The sequence below is a fragment of the Simochromis diagramma genome, unplaced genomic scaffold (assembly GCF_900408965.1).
Source record: "Simochromis diagramma unplaced genomic scaffold, fSimDia1.1 OVJJ01000517.1, whole genome shotgun sequence".
NCBI lineage: Eukaryota > Metazoa > Chordata > Actinopteri > Cichliformes > Cichlidae > Simochromis > Simochromis diagramma.
This window is the reverse complement of record NW_024387173.1, coordinates 1498880-1516086: the sequence shown is the minus strand read 5'-3', so window position 1 is coordinate 1516086 and position 17207 is coordinate 1498880. Positions and strand designations below refer to the sequence as shown.

Genomic DNA, 17207 nt, shown 5'->3' with positions numbered 1-17207 from the left:
TCAGTCAACGTGGTATTGCAAGGTTTGTAGTTGGTTAAGTGCTGAACTCCCTGCCATACCTGTCGTGAGTTGTTGGTGCTGAAGTGGTCTTCGATCCTTCTCTTGTACGCTTCCTTGGCCTCTCTGATGCCTCTTTTCAACTCAGATCTGGCTGGACTGTACGGCATACCATCACCGGATCTAAAAGCAGCGTCACATTGCTTCAGCAGGACCTGGACCTCTTTAGTCATCCAGGGTTTCTGGTTGGAAGTTTGTCCACAGTGACACTGTTGACACAGAAGTTAATATATGAGAGCACTGATGTTGTGTGCTCTTCAAGGTCCTGATGTTCGAACACACTCCAGTCCGTGTTTTCAAATCAGTCCTGCAGCTGATGTGATGCACCTTTTGGCCAGGTTTTCACAGTTTTTGTGACTGGGGGGGCTCTTCTCCTAATGGGAGTGTATGCAGGGATCAGCAGCATGGACATGTGGTCTGACAAACCTAGATGTGGTAGAGGGGTTGCTCTGTAGCCTTTTTGGATGTTGCTGTAGGCTTTATCCAATGTGTTTTTCCCCCTCGTTGCATATTTAATATGCTGTTCAAATCTGGGGAATACTGACCTTAAATCAGCATGGTTGAAGTCCCCAGGTATAATGTGCACTGCGTTTGGATGGGAGTTCTGCTGGTTGCTTATTGTCTTGTGCAGCTCCTCCGCGGCCGAGTTAGCATTAGCATCGGGTGGTACATACACAGCCGTTACCATGACAACAGTAAACTCGCGAGGTATGTAGACGGGTCTGCACTTCACAGTCAAATATTCCAAATCCGGGGAACAATGGTTGTCTACAGTCTTTGTGTTTTTGCACCAGCTGTCATTGGTGTAGATGCATAAACCCCCTCCTTTGATCTTACCGGAGTGGCCGTTCCTGTCGTGACGGTGGACCGTGCGGCCTGCTAGCTCAATAGCCGAGTCCGGAATTGATGGCTGCAGCCAAGTCTCTGTGAGTAATATTATGCTGCTGTCCCGTACACACTTGTTGACTGCAATTTGTAATCTCAGTTCGTCGATTTTGTTGGTTATGGACCTGACGTTGGAGAGGAAAATACTCGGAAGCGGTGGCTTAAATGGCTGTTTCTTTAGCCGAGCTAGTGTGCCCGCCCTGCAGCCACGCTTTTGCCTCCTTTGTTTACGTTTCCTCTTTGTCTTGCCGCTGGGAAGAACCAAGCACGGAGACCCTGGAGCTCTTATTATGTCCATGAAAGTGGTGGTAGTCCGATGTAATGCTCCTTGCACAGCGTAATCCCAAACTCAGAAGGTCCTGGCGACTGTAGGTGGACTCTACTCGATGTATAATAATAAAAAACACACACATCCACAGAGATACGCGTAGAAAAAGTAAAAAACAAAACACCGAACGTGAGGAGCAGTGAGCCGCTGCGTCTGTGCGTGCCGCCATCTTGAAAATCTTTATTTGTTGATCAATACAAATACAAACATGATGATCCATCTACTGTGGTGACCTCCTGGGAAATAGGGAGAGCCACTAAGTGCTTTTCAACATTCAACATCACAGAATTGTCCTGTTCATACTCATCTGTCTATCTATCTATACACACACACACACACACACACACACACACACACACACACACACACACACACACACACATATATATATATATTAGGGGTGCAACGATACACAAAATTCACGGTTCGGTTCGGTTCGATACTTTGGTGTCACGGTTCGATATTTTTTCGATACAAAAAAAATGTTCATGCCTTTTTAATTTGTCATTTATTAAAATTATAAATATATATTTTAACTCAAAAGTACAGTTTTTAAATTTAACCCTAACCCTTGTGCATGTTTTTTATTTTGACAGCGAATGCGCACCTGCGGACCACTTATGTGCAGCCCTGGTTATTTAGCTCGTCATATTGCAGCCACAGAAATTCTTTTGTCCATGAAACCATAAAGCTGCACTTTCTTTTTGCCTTATGGTCTGATTTGTCATAACTTCTCCGTTTTGTGGTAAGCTTTTCTTTGGCTGTCACTTCTTCACCCTGACCTGTCTTATTTGGCTCAGCAGAACTAAAATATATATCCTGCTGCTTTTACACACGCACTCACATAAGCTCAGCGATTCTCTGCGCGATCAACCTCTCACATGTTTAAGCTGCGGGAGATTTCACTTGTCATGTTTGCATAGTAAGCTAACGATTAATAAGACGATGTCAGAGGAATTGGTGCACAAATTATCATCACTCACAGATCAGTGCTGTCGCTCTCTATACACAGTTCGCACGATTGCAAAGTGAAAGCAAAAAAACAAGCGCAAATTCAAACGCGATTTCAATATGTCACATATTGACAGTGGCTCACCGATGCCAATGACATAATTACCCAGCTACATTTCTGAAAGAATGCAAAAGCATTGACATATATTTTTCCTTCCTACAATAGCCCGACGGGCAGGGAAGAGATAGATTCTGGTAGCCCGACTGAAAAAAAATCGCTAGCCCCAGGACGTCGGGCTAGCGATATTGCAAGCCCTGTATCTGATTGAGGAATCACTCATCTTTGGAAAAGAGAGTTTATTACAGAGAAATGTCTCTTTCCAAAATAAAAGCTATACTATCCACTTCTTCTGGGCTATATTCTCAGCAGCATAAGGAGAATCATGTGCTAACAGCTGTCTAAATGACTCGGCTAACGTTAGTAGCATGCTTGTTGTTTTTGTCTTTGCACTAGGATGATGTCGGCGTAAATGTGCAGTCATATTCGTTGTGTTCCCACTAGTCCTTTCAGGTTAATCTCGTTGAAATGACCTTAACGCCACAACACGGCAAATCTCCGTTAACGAGCTACTGCCGATCGCCCCGTGCATGGGGCTAGACGGCCAACACGTTAACGAGCTAACTGCGCTAACACACTAGTTCCCACCCATGTACAGTGGGGCAAAAAAGTATTTAGTCAGCCACCGATTGTGCAAGTTCCCCCACCTAAAATGATGACAGAGGTCAGTAATTTGCACCAGAGGTACACTTCAACTGTGAGAGACAGAATGTGAAAAAAAAATCCATGAATTCACATGGTAGGATTTGTAAAGAATTTATTCGTAAATTAGGGTGGAAAATAAGTATTTGGTCACCTCAAACAAGGAAAATCTCTGGCTCTCACAGACCTGTAACGTCTTCTGTAAGAAGCTTTTCTGTCCCCCACTCGTTACCTGTATGAATGGCACCTGTTTGAACTCATCATCTGTATAAAAGACACCTGTCCACAGCCTCAAACAGTCAGACTCCAAACTCCGCCATGGCCAAGACCAAAGAGCTTTCGAAGGACACCAGGAAAAGTATTGTAGACCTGCACCAGACTGGGAAGAGTGAATCTACAATAGGCAAGCAGCTTGGTGTGAAAAAATCAACTGTGGGAGCAATCATCAGAAAATGGAAGACATACAAGACCACTGATAAACTCCCTCGATCTGGGGCTCCACGCAAGATCTCATCCCGTGGGGTCAAAATGATGATGAGAACGGTGAGCAAAGATCCCAGAACCACACGGGGGGACCTGGTGAATGACCTGCAGAGAGCTGGGACCAAAGTAACAAAGGTCACCATCAGTAACACACTACAACGGCAGGGAATCAAATCCCGCAGTGCCAGACGTGTTCCGCTGCTGAAGCCAGTGCATGTCCAGGCCCGTCTGAAGTTTGCCAGAGAGCACATGGATGATACAGCAGAGGATTGGGAGAATGTCATGTGGTCAGATGAAACCAAAGTAGAACTTTTTGGTACAAACTCAACTCGTCGTGTTTGGAGGAAGAAGAATACTGAGTTGCATCCCAAGAACACCATACCTACTGTGAAGCATGGGGGTGGAAACATCATGCTATGGGGCTGTTTTTCTGCCAAGGGGACAGGACGACTGATCCGTGTTAAGGACAGAATGAATGGGGCCATGTATCGTGAGATTTTGAGCCAAAACCTCCTTCCATCAGTGAGAACTTTGAAGATGAAACGAGGCTGGGTCTTCCAACATGACAATGATCCAAAACACACCGCCCGGGCAACAAAGGAGTGACTCCGTAAGGTGGGGGAACTTGCACAATCGGTGGCTGACTAAATACTTTTTTGCCCCACTGTACCTCCACTGCTTCAGTGACTGGAATGCAAGTGAAGAGAGATGCAACATCACACAAGACCATTGTTTCATCTGCTTCCATAATGAAATCTCTCATCTTCTCAACAAAATCCAAGGTTTTCTGGATGTGGTGTTCAGAGCTGCCTACCAGATGGTTAAAGGTTCGAAGCCAGAAACTTTGAGATGTTATAGGTGACCGTGTTGATCATACAGACAATTGGTCTTAAAGGGACATCATGTGTATGCATCTTTGATAAACCATATTTACTCTTTGGATGCCTATTATCAATTATGGCACACAAAAGGCATTAAATTTTTGTTTAACCTGTTTTTAAGGGAAAATGTTTTCCCATTCTTTTAACTAAGTGACCTTTAATTTTTCAAACTCAAATTTCTTCAGATATCTGGAGATTTTCCTTCCTTTCCAAATTTACCAGATAGTGACAGACAATATTTGATCACTGTCACCACCAAAGAACAGACTAATTGCCACCCTGTATGGGTTAAGTAATGACACGATAATGATAATTAATGACATGATCTCTTGAGCAAAACAAAAGGTGGTGGGAAGCGGACATAGGTTCAGCAACTGGTGATGAATCATGGGAGGCCATTCTTAGAGGTATACCTGGATCCTCAATTTGTTCTTAAGAGCTTACAGACATGTATTCTGATGCAGACCCTTCTTGCCTTCCATGTAAGAACCTACCAGCAGATTACATACATATGCTCTGGTTATGCCCTGCACTTTGCTTTGCTTTACTTTTTGGGCAGACGTTTTCATTGTATATACAAAAATCTTTAGGAAGAAAATCTTTCCGATCCTCAGGAGTGCTATATGTGGGCTTTAGTAGATTTATTTTTATTATTGTATGAATTAAATTAATTCCTTAATTAATGTATTAATTAACTAACTAATTATTTAATTGATTAATTAATTATTTACTCATTTTATTTTATTTGTACTAGTATTATTGTTTAATCTCTGTATATCTATATTAGTGCTAAAATTATGTTAACGCCATTAAGCCCCGGGTACGGATCGCCCTGTGCGTGGGGCTGCACGGCGCTAATGCGTTAACGAGCTAACCGCGCTAACGTGTTGATGCCGTCCAGCCCCACGCAATCCGCGCTAACTCGCTAACGTAGGTTTGCCTTATGGTGTTACCGTCATAACCGCACATAACAGCACTAATACATATATATAGATATAGATATAGATATACTAAATGCCCAGGTACACTGGGTCTGAAAAGGGGGCAGTGATCCCATCTTCTGCTCTAGCCATTCGCACACTGATAAAAATTCCAAAAAATCTTTTGTTCAAAGATGCTTGGGACTCCTGACCAGACCATTCAGGAAACAAACTTGAGGCTTCAGTTTCTCAAGGTGGTGATTGATGGACAGTACGGATGGAACAACGGCACTGATCGTGTCTATTTTCTCATGTAATGTCAAATCCAAAAGGCTTCAAAATTTCTACCATCTCCTTCAACAGGTTCCACTCTCCTTGTGCCCAGGCATTTCAAGAACAACTTTAGATGTTAACATTGCGGAACTGCTTTTACTTGCCTCAGTGTTGAATTCCATCTTGTGATTACAGCAGCAGGGATCACTTTCTGTTTAAAAAATTCAGCTTCAAACACATCTTTGAAGGGGAGATGCCACTTTGGTCTTTGACAACCCATCTCTCGCCACCAGCTGAAGTGTGTGCGCAAAACACTGCAGGTGCTGTTTTGTTGCCATTGCAGCACCTACTGTTTCCTGATCTTCCAAGGTTAAGTCATGCCAGAGCTCTGGGTCATCAAGATGATCACCATCATCATCATTTTTGATGTAACTGTTCATCAAAAATTGTTCATACCGGGCTGTATTTGCTGTCAGAAACTACTGTTTTTGTCAGAAACTATTACTGTCAGAAAGTGCCGAAAACGCTTGTTTTCCACAATAGACAGGGGCAGGTTGCAACCAATAATCAAGTCACTTAATAATGCATTTGTGATGGCTTTCTGCTGTAGATAGCCATACTGTACTGCCCAGCACAAATCTGCTAGAGTTAAGCAAACTGATATAATAAATTCCATTATAGCCGTTAATGAATTGCATTTGACTTTAATTGTTTCTACTAACACTTAAATCCTCATAGTTTTCAGACAGTCAAAATCACAGTTCTAATAAGCAATATTTCAGATCCCTGTTAAGAATTACTGACATTTGCAAATAAACAACAGCTAACTCAATAAGAGCACTCAAAGTATTATATGTGATTTATTGACATAAATGACAGAAGAAAAAGGCCATGTAATACAGGGCTGTTACACACTAAGATGGGCCAGTTTTTCAAACCAAGAAATTTCACTGGGCCAGACATTGCATTTGGCCTGTCCAGATAAAAGCCATGCAAAAGTAAAACACTGCCAAGCACTAATTGCAAATTAAACACAATGGGTTTTGAATTTTGACGTGATGGTAAAATAAATATTTGTCAGTCCAAGCGGGGTTGAATAATGGGAAAGAGATGGTGAGAAACTGTCTTTCAGGTTCAGAACCCACTTCCTGAAATGATTTAAAATAGCATGACAAAAACATCACATATATTAAAGCCAAACAATATTATTGACATACCCGGGAGAACATTTGCTAATAAGATAATGTTAGCTAAGTCAGCTATCTCATTGTAGCAACAGAAAAGAACCACAGACTGTTCTTCAAATGTCTTACAAAGTTGGAGGTTGTTCCATCTCCATGTGTGATTCCCTTCTTGCATGTTTTACATATTGCATTTTGTTTTTTGTTGACTACCTCATAGTTTATGTAACCCCCCCGCTGCCGCCCTTACTGGCCAAATTTTGTCTGAAACGTTTTTTTGTTGTTTTTTTAAATCTAGTTTATTTGATTGGCTGAGCTACAGCCATTGCACACATACATACGCAGTGTGGTAAGAATGAATTAAATGAATTAATGGTACGCACTTTTTATATAATATATGTTTTAAATTTAATATTTGGGGTGAAATATCGAGTCTTTTCAAGTAAACAGGTTCATATCCAATTTAAGTCCCAAGTCATTGGTGTAAAAGTCCAAGTCAAGTCACAAGTCTTAGAACATTTTTTTCAAGTCAAGTCTAAAGTCATAAAATTAATGACTTGAGCCTGACTCGAGTCCAAGTCATGTGACTCCAGTCCACAACTCTGCAACTCTGCAGTGGGAAGTGCTCCCACTGCAGGATTACTTGTTGTTCCTAGAGTATTTAAAAATAGAATGGGAGTCAGACACTTCAGCTTTTAGGCTCGTCTGCTATGGAACCAGCTTTCAAATTAGATTCAGGAGACAGACACTATCTCTACTTTTAAGATTAGGCTTAAAACTTTCCCTTTTGCTAAAGCATATAACTGGATCAGGTGACCCTAAATCCTCACTTGGTTATGCTGCAATATGTGTAGGCTGCTGGGGGATGATGCATAGAGTATTTCTTCTCCAGTCATCTTTCTCACTCACTATGTGTTAATAGACCTCTCTGCAATGAATCATTACTTGTTATTAATCTCTGGCTCTCTTTCGCAGTATGCCTTTTGTTCTTTCTTCCTCCGATCACCCCAGCCTGTCACATCAGATGGCCACCCCTCCCTGAGCCTGGTTCTGCCGGAAGTTTCTTCCTGTTAAAAGAAAATTTTTCTTTCCTACTGTAACCAAAGCGCTTGCTCATAGGGGCTCATATGATTGTTGGGTTTCTCTCTGTAAATATTTTTGTACAGTCCGGATTACAAGAAATGCCTTAAGGTGACTGCTGTTGTGATATGGCCCTGTATAAATAAAATTGAATTGAAATTAACCACACTACAGTTCATTATACCACCTCCTCCAAAGCAGTTTTTGGTTGGCACCCAAGTTTGATTACTATGCTTACATCTGCTCAAGTGAACTGCAGCCAGGGTGGAAACAAACCAGACCGGAGTTTAAAGAAGTTCAACACCGCAGGTGTGAAAACAACCCTTTCAGATTCCTGTGGCCACTCACTGATGTACCTCTCCCCTGACTTCCTCTGTACATCCTGATGATTTGATACAAAATGTCAAATTTACATTAATCACTCCATCAGACCTGCTGGCACTGATGTTTAGTCCATTTCTTGTGTAATTTCTCACACCTAACCCCTTTCACCCTGTTTCCTTTCCTTAATAATGGCTTCTTGACAGCCAACCTTCCACTAAGACCATAGGGAGAGCAGGGGGAGAGGGCCACAGCTTGGACTCCATAGATCTAGACCTGTGGCATACAGTGAGTTAAACTGGCTCAAATCAGGTTATTTTTTGAGTTAATACATATCATGACTGCAGTTAATAGGGTGTTGAAAACTTTATTCTACTATGTAGCTTAATTTATAATTTTAACTTACTATATTTTTTCAAGATTGTATATTGCTCTTTAGAGGACCAAGTTGTCCATTTTGTGAATGGAGGTTTTCAAAGTGTGTACAAAATTACCTTTACACTCTTTATTTAACAATGCTATTCCATAGTGTATTTTAATGTTTGTGTGTGAATGTAAAAGTCATATTTGAAATAAAGTTCGAGGATTTTATATCAATACTGAATACCCTAATGATTTAATATGTTTTTACTGCTGAATTAAACATGAAGATTATAAAAAAGGTAGCCTATTTGAAACACTGCTGACTGGTGCAGCTAAACTCAGGAATGTTTAAATAAGCTACATACAATCAGCTAAATATGTTGATTGCATGGTATTTTATACACTTCCTACAAATATAATATATTCACACATTCATGTGATTAATTGTAGATACTACAGCATTATGCTTGACCTAGTTCCTCTACACTATTGTATATACTTTAATTAATAACTTATATCATAGTAAGTAATTAGTTCGATATATTGACTATACAGCATATATTTTCTAAATATATCTTTATAAAACTAGAGGTATAAATGTAGTTACATTTATACCTCTAACATTACTGGAAATTTAGTGTAAAGATTACAGCCACTGCCTGGCAACTTTCCTTCCATTATTCTACTGAAGCTCTTACGGCTTTTTATCGGATGTAAATTGCTGAATTAAATTTAGATGAGTGACATTAAGTCTAATGAAGTTAAAGAAAAAGTCTGGATAACGAATTACTTTCAGCCACGGCACCTTTGGAATAAATTTGAACTTTGGACAGGTCATGTCAATCAGGTGACAGCTCAGACTTTTTCCTTTTTCTTTTTTGGGATCAGGTAACCTAAAAGAAAGCCGGAAGTGGTATTTTGTTATGAAACCGGCGCGTTTTTCATACTTCAATCCATATTGTCAGGCTGCAAATGTTCCTTGTTTACTGAATTTGCATCAAGCCTGGATGCACCGTGAAATTACTATGGATGCAGTTCTTTAAACTGAAACAAACCTGCAATGCAATCATAACCTTCAAGAGTTTGCTCAAGATGGAGAATTAAACAAGACCACGTAAAAGCACCAGGATCGATCTGCGCAACCGTCTTTTTCACAATTTATTACACAGAAAGCCAAAGGGAGAAGTACATAATACTGTATGAAACCAGTTTTGTTCTCATCTTAACATTCTAAAATGTGTCCAATGTTGTAATACCATTTTTTTCCAGCTTAATATATTCTATTATATTATAGTCCTGCAACCCTAAACCCCTGTATAAATTTATTATTTTCTATTAGGCAGGGTGATTTTATACGTTTAATCTACGTCTATTGTACTAAGTCATCAAATGAAATAACTGATATAGCATAGGCCTATACGATATTTTTACATTCGCAGGATTTCTAAAAGTAAATGCTAGAAGACCTGTGAAACCGTTCCACTGGCCTTTATGAGGGTAAAAACATGACATTTAGATGTGTATTTATTTAATTCTTTTTTGCGCAGACTAATCGGTTGTAATTAACCTATAACTATCACCAAATGAAATCAAAACATTAAAACATGATTAAGTCGACGCAGATATAATTTGACACGTACAGTTTGTAACGTTTCTGGGGAACGCGTAGTCGGCTCTATTTTCTTTTGATGTTACGTTTTCCAATATTTATATGCCCTGCTTCTTATAGCGCTTTCCTGCTCTACCTGAGCGCTCAAATCGTGTTCAATTAACCCATTCTGATGGATGGATACAGCGGAGAGCAACTTGGGGTTTGTTTCTAAGTTATGCAGACTGAAGCAGTTAGGAATCAAACCACAAATCTTCCGAGTAATAACTGACATGTTCTACCTTTTGGGTGCCAGCCACCCTTGTGGCAGGAACCACTCCCGTAGTTCAGGAGGTAGAACATCCCACGTACCTACCGTGCAAATTTCTTAAAATAAAATATATCAGTTTATGCTTGCTTTAGCCTTTAAATTTCATCTCTCACTTACTGTATGACATTTTATAACCTATACCGCTGATTTCGATTCATGGATTGCAGAAATATGGGGAAAATGAGACTGGGAATGTTTTAGTAATTTCACAGTAGCCCAGAGAAATAGGGTTAGCCTAGTAAACTAATGAAATGTATCAATGAATACGACACAACATTTTCTTTTTCTAAAATAAATGATATATTAGCTTTATTTGTCTATAGACTGTATTTAGATTAAAAAGCGAAAATACATACATGACAAAATGCCCTGACGAAGACCAGAGGACGATTCAGGCTTGAAATAAAGTGTACTATCCTCATAGCGCTGTGTATTTGAAAGTGAAAATATTATTATTATTATTTTCAGAAACGACTTTTCAGTCTCCCTGTGAGTCTGTTGACTTCTATGTTATTGAGAATGGTTTTATTTTTTATTCACGATTCATTTTGAGTGAATTGCAGTCTGCTGATTTAACTCCATACCGGTTATAGTGGTAACATTGGGCCTCATCCGTGCGTGGCATCATCTAAGCAATTTTGAACACAACCATGGTGACACACAAGCACACGCCGACAGAGAGAGTGAGTTTCAAGGTGTGCGGTGGTCTTGAACTTGAAGTTGAACTCATTACAATATGTCTGTCTTTCTGGCTGTAACCCCCCACCCCACCCACCTTTCGCGTTAAACTTGACCTTGACCTTCGGGGGCGGTCTGACATCTGACACCCCCACCAACAGCAGACCACACTGTGGGTTAGAGTCGTACTGTCTGGGTGGTTTGTTTGTGAAGTCTTGTCTACAATATGCCACGCTGCAAGGTTTGAATATTTTTGAACAGAAGACTTCAGCTATACAAAGCAATAGCGTCGATTTGAGCAGGTGATTCATCTGCATTTACGTCACCACTGAGCTGTTTATTTCCTTTCATTTATAAAGGACTATGTCTACTGAAGCATTTTTAAGCTTTCTACTTTGTTGGGCAAAATACAAAATATTATTTTAATTTAAAAATAAACCCTCAACCTCGCAATCTACTGATTCCTCGTCAGAATAAATTGGAAATAAGTAAAATAAATGCCAAACTAACATGGGAGATTAATTTTCCTCATTTTGATAAAAAAAAATATTTTAAAATTATTTAGGAATAGAAATTTAAAAATATCCTATCAATAATGTTTACGGACTATATTGGTGATATTTCAGAATAACAATTATAGATATTATGCTAATCATGGACTTAATGTTAACCGTGTAAATTTATCATACTGGCGCCCCATTCACTTGTATTTTCAGACTTATTCATTTTCTTTAAAACAACACAAGGAAAATAAATGTTGCATATGAATATAACTGATGGCAATATTGTGAATATTTATGTATTTATTTATTCATTGGCAGCTTCAAGATTTAAGATTGTATTTGTCACATACACAGAACTATTGCACAGTGAAATGTTTATATAACAGTCAATAACAATTAAAGATATTACAACAAAAATATAGAATTAAAACGAATATTTTCTTTCCTTGTTTTGATATTGTGATAGTATAGTCATATTGTGACGGCAAGTGAGGATAGGACAGGAGGTTTAGCCGGTCGTCTACTGGTTTCCCCAACCTGCATGTAGAAGTGTCTGTGAGCAAGTTGCAGCCATCCGAGTGTATGAACATTACTTTAAAAGTGTTCATGCATAGAAAAAAGCACTTGTGTGAATGCTTGATTGAGACCTTTAGTAAGAAAAACGCTTCAAGTGCTCACTTTTAGTATAAAAGCGCTATATAAATATTAAATATAATAGTGTTTATTCGAGTTCACCTGATAGTGAGCTGGAATAAACACCGTGATGGTTACATGTGTAAGAATATATTTTAGATACAAGTTTTACATTCAGCTTGTGTTGCTAATTTTGAATTCTAATACATTTCAAAACATTTAAATTATTGCACAGATTATTATATTTTATTTATTTAAAGTCCATTATAACGGCGTATGTCTTTATACTGTACGGATCCAGCCACTGTTCTATGACCACAAAGCTCAAACAAAGACTTGATCTGGACACGTATTTCCTGTTTATGTAGCTTGGTGAGAAGTAAACTTCCGCATTCTTCACATTGTACAGGCTGTTGGCTTCACACGTGATCCTAAAGTCTGTCACTGTAATGTTACTGAAAACAAGATCTGATATTAATGTGTTCGGATTAATTCTGCGGCACACGTAAAAGTGAACTTCCCCACCGTATATGCGCCTAATGGCGGACTCCCTGGTGAAAATGATGAAAATCCAGTGAACTCAAATGAGTGGCCCTACGCTTTTAGGCTGGAAGCTTCGGGTTAACAGCTCATGGTAATGTGTAAGGAGTTTATTTTACCCACCATATTTCTCTTTAGATCTGCTTTCTGTAGATAATGAACTTGAACAAAATTATTCTAGTATGAATAAAAAACTGAAAAAATGCTTAATCTTTAAGTTTCCTTTTAAATTATTTGCAGAAGAAGTAGTCATATAGGTTCATTGCAGGCCAGAGATAAAATATGTATTGAAGCAAAATAATGGTTCCTGTCTGCAGTATTTCATTGACCAACCATTTCTTTTCCATGTCTTCATGTTCATTAATAACCTTTAGGAAATTCACTAATTTCTCACTTACGGCTTATTTAGCCTTCATGTATACGGCACATGGAGTGATTCAAAATAAAAATAATTACAGTAATTTCAATTACAGTATAGAGGAGCATCAGAAGGATTAATTTCAAACCAAGCGCAGACTAAGTTCCCGTCTCCTATAAAAAATGAGAACAATAACTTCCCCGTAGTGAAATTGTTTCTTAATATAACGGCCCTTGAGTGCCGCGGAAACCTTTCTGAGACACTTTCAACCAAAGCCGTTTTTCTCAAGTTTTAAGAACTCCAAAACCCTTCCATAAATCTCCTTAAAGTTTACTTTAGTCAGAACGACTGAGAGCGAGTTAAACTAAAACCTGGTTTTTCACTAGGTGGAGAAATGTTCCAGTGGGTGCACTTATTTTAATAGCCAAACTTTGCTTTTGAAGCCTTGAAAACATTCACGGTAATGATAAATTAATAATACGTTTTTCATGCATTTGAGAAGCACCGATTTTGAAAAAGTGATTATCTAAACGGTCAGTTCAGATATTGGCGAGTCCATTTCAGATATTGGCGAGTCCATTTGCACCACGTACTTTTATGCACGACACAAAAGAAGTTGGTCGAGTGATTTATTTTTTATTGTCTTTCTTTCTTTCTGTTTTTAGGCAGACTAAGGTAATGTCACTCTTAGTATCGACCAGAGAACATCACATCACAGACTTGAGTCTGACGCAAAGGCAGCTGCAGAGACAAACTAAAGTAAACCAAACTACAGTAAGCTAAAGCGAATCTGCTCATTCCCTTCTCATATCACAGCTGGAAACTCATAAAATGCTTTTTTCCCTCCTCTCACTGACAGTCCTCAACTAGTCTCTTCTACTCTTCTTTTTGCGCTTGTCCCATCACGTGATCACCCTGTCTCATCCAATAGTTATGCTCCCCTTACTTCTCTTGGTCCAGGGGGCTTGTTGCGTCAAGGCTGCGGCTGGGATGTAAGTGGAGATCCGGCCGGTTAGTGGGAGTCTTTGCTACCGAATGACACGCCGTCACTCCAACAAAGCAGCATACCGTGCTATGATAGTGCTGTACAAGTACATTTCTTGAGCTGCGTTTGTGTGTGTGTGTGTGTGTGTGTGTGTGTGTGTGTGTGTAGTGAGCGCCAGTGATCAGCCTCATTCAGCAAATGTAGCAGCTTAGCGCCAGGAACGGACGGAGTCTGAGGCACACGAAGGCCAAAACGGGGAAGGGTGGGCATATGACAGCCTCTTTAGTACTCAACCCTCGCTGGCCAGTGGAAACGGTAATGTTTGTGTATGACAACAACGTGGACGAGTTGAACAAGAACATGGAGGGGCTGGTAGGCAACTTTGCCGCTGCCACTGCAGCAAGCCAGTGCCGCAACATCATGGCACATTCGGCGGCCGCCACTGCTCTGGGTGGCCACCCGTCCAGCTTGGTGCACTCTTCAGGTGGGTATTCCACAGTGGATGTGTCCGCTTCAGGCTCCGGTGAGACCGCTGCCTCTTCGGGGAAGCAATGTGCGGCTGTGCCGCACCAGAGCTCGTCGGCCGCAACCGCATTACCCTACAGCTACTTTGGTAACGGCTACTACCCATGCAGGATGGGTCGGGCTCCTCTTAAGTCCTGTACACAAGCGGCCGGAGCCGCTCTCAGCTCACAGTACATGGACACAACAGTGAGCTCAGACGAATATCCGAACCACCGGGCCAAGGAGTTCGCCTTTTACCATGGCTATGCCAGCCCATACCAGTCGATGGCCAGCTACCTGGATGTGTCGGTGGTCCAAACGCTCGGCACCGGGGAACCGCGCCATGACACCCTGCTGCCCATGGACAGCTACCAGCCCTGGGCTCTGACCAACGCCTGGGGAGGACAGATGTACTGCTCCAAAGATCAGGGACAGGCCGGCCACCTCTGGAAGTCCGCTCTGGCTGGTGAGTACTGCTGCTTTCAGGGTTCATAATAACGATTTTAAAACAGTTAAACAGAACTCTAACAGATTTTTTGTAACTATGACGCAACTGAACATATTTATTTAATAAAAATTACATTTAATAACAATTAAGAAATTAAAGGATTGACATTTGTTAAAACAAAAAACATCTCGGATGATTAATTTGCTCCGATAGTAAATTATCGTCTTCATAAATTTGGACTAAAATTAGGCGGTTAATGCATCGAGTTTCTTTGCAAAAGCAAGGCAATAATGTGCTTGAGGTTTGTGATGGCTGAGGTTAATCACTGCCCTTGAATCCCCATCTAGTTTAGGGCGTCACGTACAAGTGAAAATTAACGTCATGTTGATTGGATCCTTGATATTGTGAAAATACCAACATGTTGCAGACTCTAACTTAGAAATGAGCCTTGCATTGCCATCTCTTGGTGCAGAGTGAAAAACATTTTGGTGTTTCGGTCAATATCGTTTATTAACCAAGTGAGATAATCATTTTATTGCTGGGGCCTTCCAGTTAATTTAATGGTTATCATAATGGTTATTATGATAAGAGACATGTTACTCTGCTGCCACTGCTAAAATTAATGAATGAATAAATAAATTAAATAAACAGGAAAATTAACTTTCATTATTAACATTGTAATTAATTCAATAATAATGATGGAAATAATTAATCCTCTTGGCCCAATATTCACAGTGAACAGGACTGTAATGTGTGAGTTAAAAGGAAAAAACCCTAACGCCCACTCCACTTCTCTCTTTATTTAACACACACATCGCACAAATGTAGAATTAAACTAAAAACACCGTAAACACAAAGTCAAGAGAAGACACAACATGCTGTCCTTGTGACAGTCTGTGTGGAGTAGAATAGATGCGTGCACTGTGTTTAAAGACGCCATTTTTTGTAGGTCAATTTGAACTTAACCCAGACAGCAGATATTCGTTTCCCGTCTGCCTCGCAGGATTGTATCCAGTCCGATCCAAACATAAAGTTCCCGTTCACTTCCTTAAAGATGCTAAATTGTGCTCGACAAATATTTTATCGGCACTTACACTATTACAGCAATCGTGGAGTGTAGAGCTTGAAAATGTATCATGGTGTGTGCAGCCCATCACCTTCAGACTGGCTTTTTCTCTTTGACAGATGTGGTGGCGCACCAGAACGACAGCTTGTCTTTCCGCCGAGGCAGGAAGAAGCGGATACCTTACACCAAGGTCCAGCTCAAAGAGCTAGAGAAAGAGTACGCAGCCAACAAGTTCATCACAAAGGACAAGAGGAGAAAGATTTCGGCCGTGACCAACCTGTCAGAGCGACAGATTACCATCTGGTTCCAGAACAGGAGGGTGAAGGAGAAAAAATTCGTGGCCAAAGTGAAGAGCAGTACTCAATAGCATGCAGGTCACTGCTCTTTGGACAATTCGTAACAGTTGAGATAATTAACAGTGAATGGAAAAAAGTAAAGAAACTGGAAGTGGGACCTCTCACAGACTGCGGCTGTGCGTGAATATGTGTGATTCAACAAATTTAGGAGCACGGACAGATAAGAATACTTCACCAAAGCTGTCCGACAAACCTGCCGAGAGGCATTCTGTAATTACAGAACTTTCCTGACTGCTTTGATAATATATCTGTCTAGTGTGTGTCTTCCACTGTCAGTGTTGTCCGTGCCAAGTAGCCTATAGCATAACTACTATGCTCTCCATACTGTTTATATCGCATGTAAAACAGTAACCAAATCACAGTGTAACACTAAATAAATTTTGTCCCATCCCAATAAAGGTGTTATGTTTTTAAAATAATTTTCTATGCCTTGAGGAGGCAAACAAACTTTTATTTAACATTGAAAACTGATATCTGAAATTAGACAAACAGCAGAGGAATCCATTTTGCGCTTGTTGATTAAAACTGTTCACGATAGACCAAATTCACTTACCAAGTCTGCCTCTGGAGGAACGCTCCCTGTGGTGGAAGCCTGTCTCATGGAATGGCAAGCATTCTGGTTTTCCATGCCTGTGACAGAACCGCGTATGGGAGAAGAAAAAAAAATCATTAGTGTACTTATTATTATCATAGACATTGGAAATGCTTTTTAATATATCTACTTGTTAAAAAGT

At 40.1% G+C, this 17207-nt stretch overlaps 1 protein-coding gene across 1 annotated transcript; it reads left to right on the top strand.

The window, feature by feature from the left end:
- The first annotated feature begins 14369 nt into the window (after positions 1 to 14369).
- hoxb13a (homeobox B13a) lies at positions 14370 to 16942 on the top strand. The gene is made up of 2 exons (XM_040049183.1): positions 14370 to 15069; positions 16237 to 16942. Exons 1-2 carry the CDS (start codon positions 14370 to 14372, stop codon positions 16482 to 16484), a joined length of 948 nt encoding a protein of 315 aa, XP_039905117.1. The 3' UTR covers positions 16485 to 16942.
- The last annotated feature ends 265 nt before the right edge of the window (positions 16943 to 17207 follow it).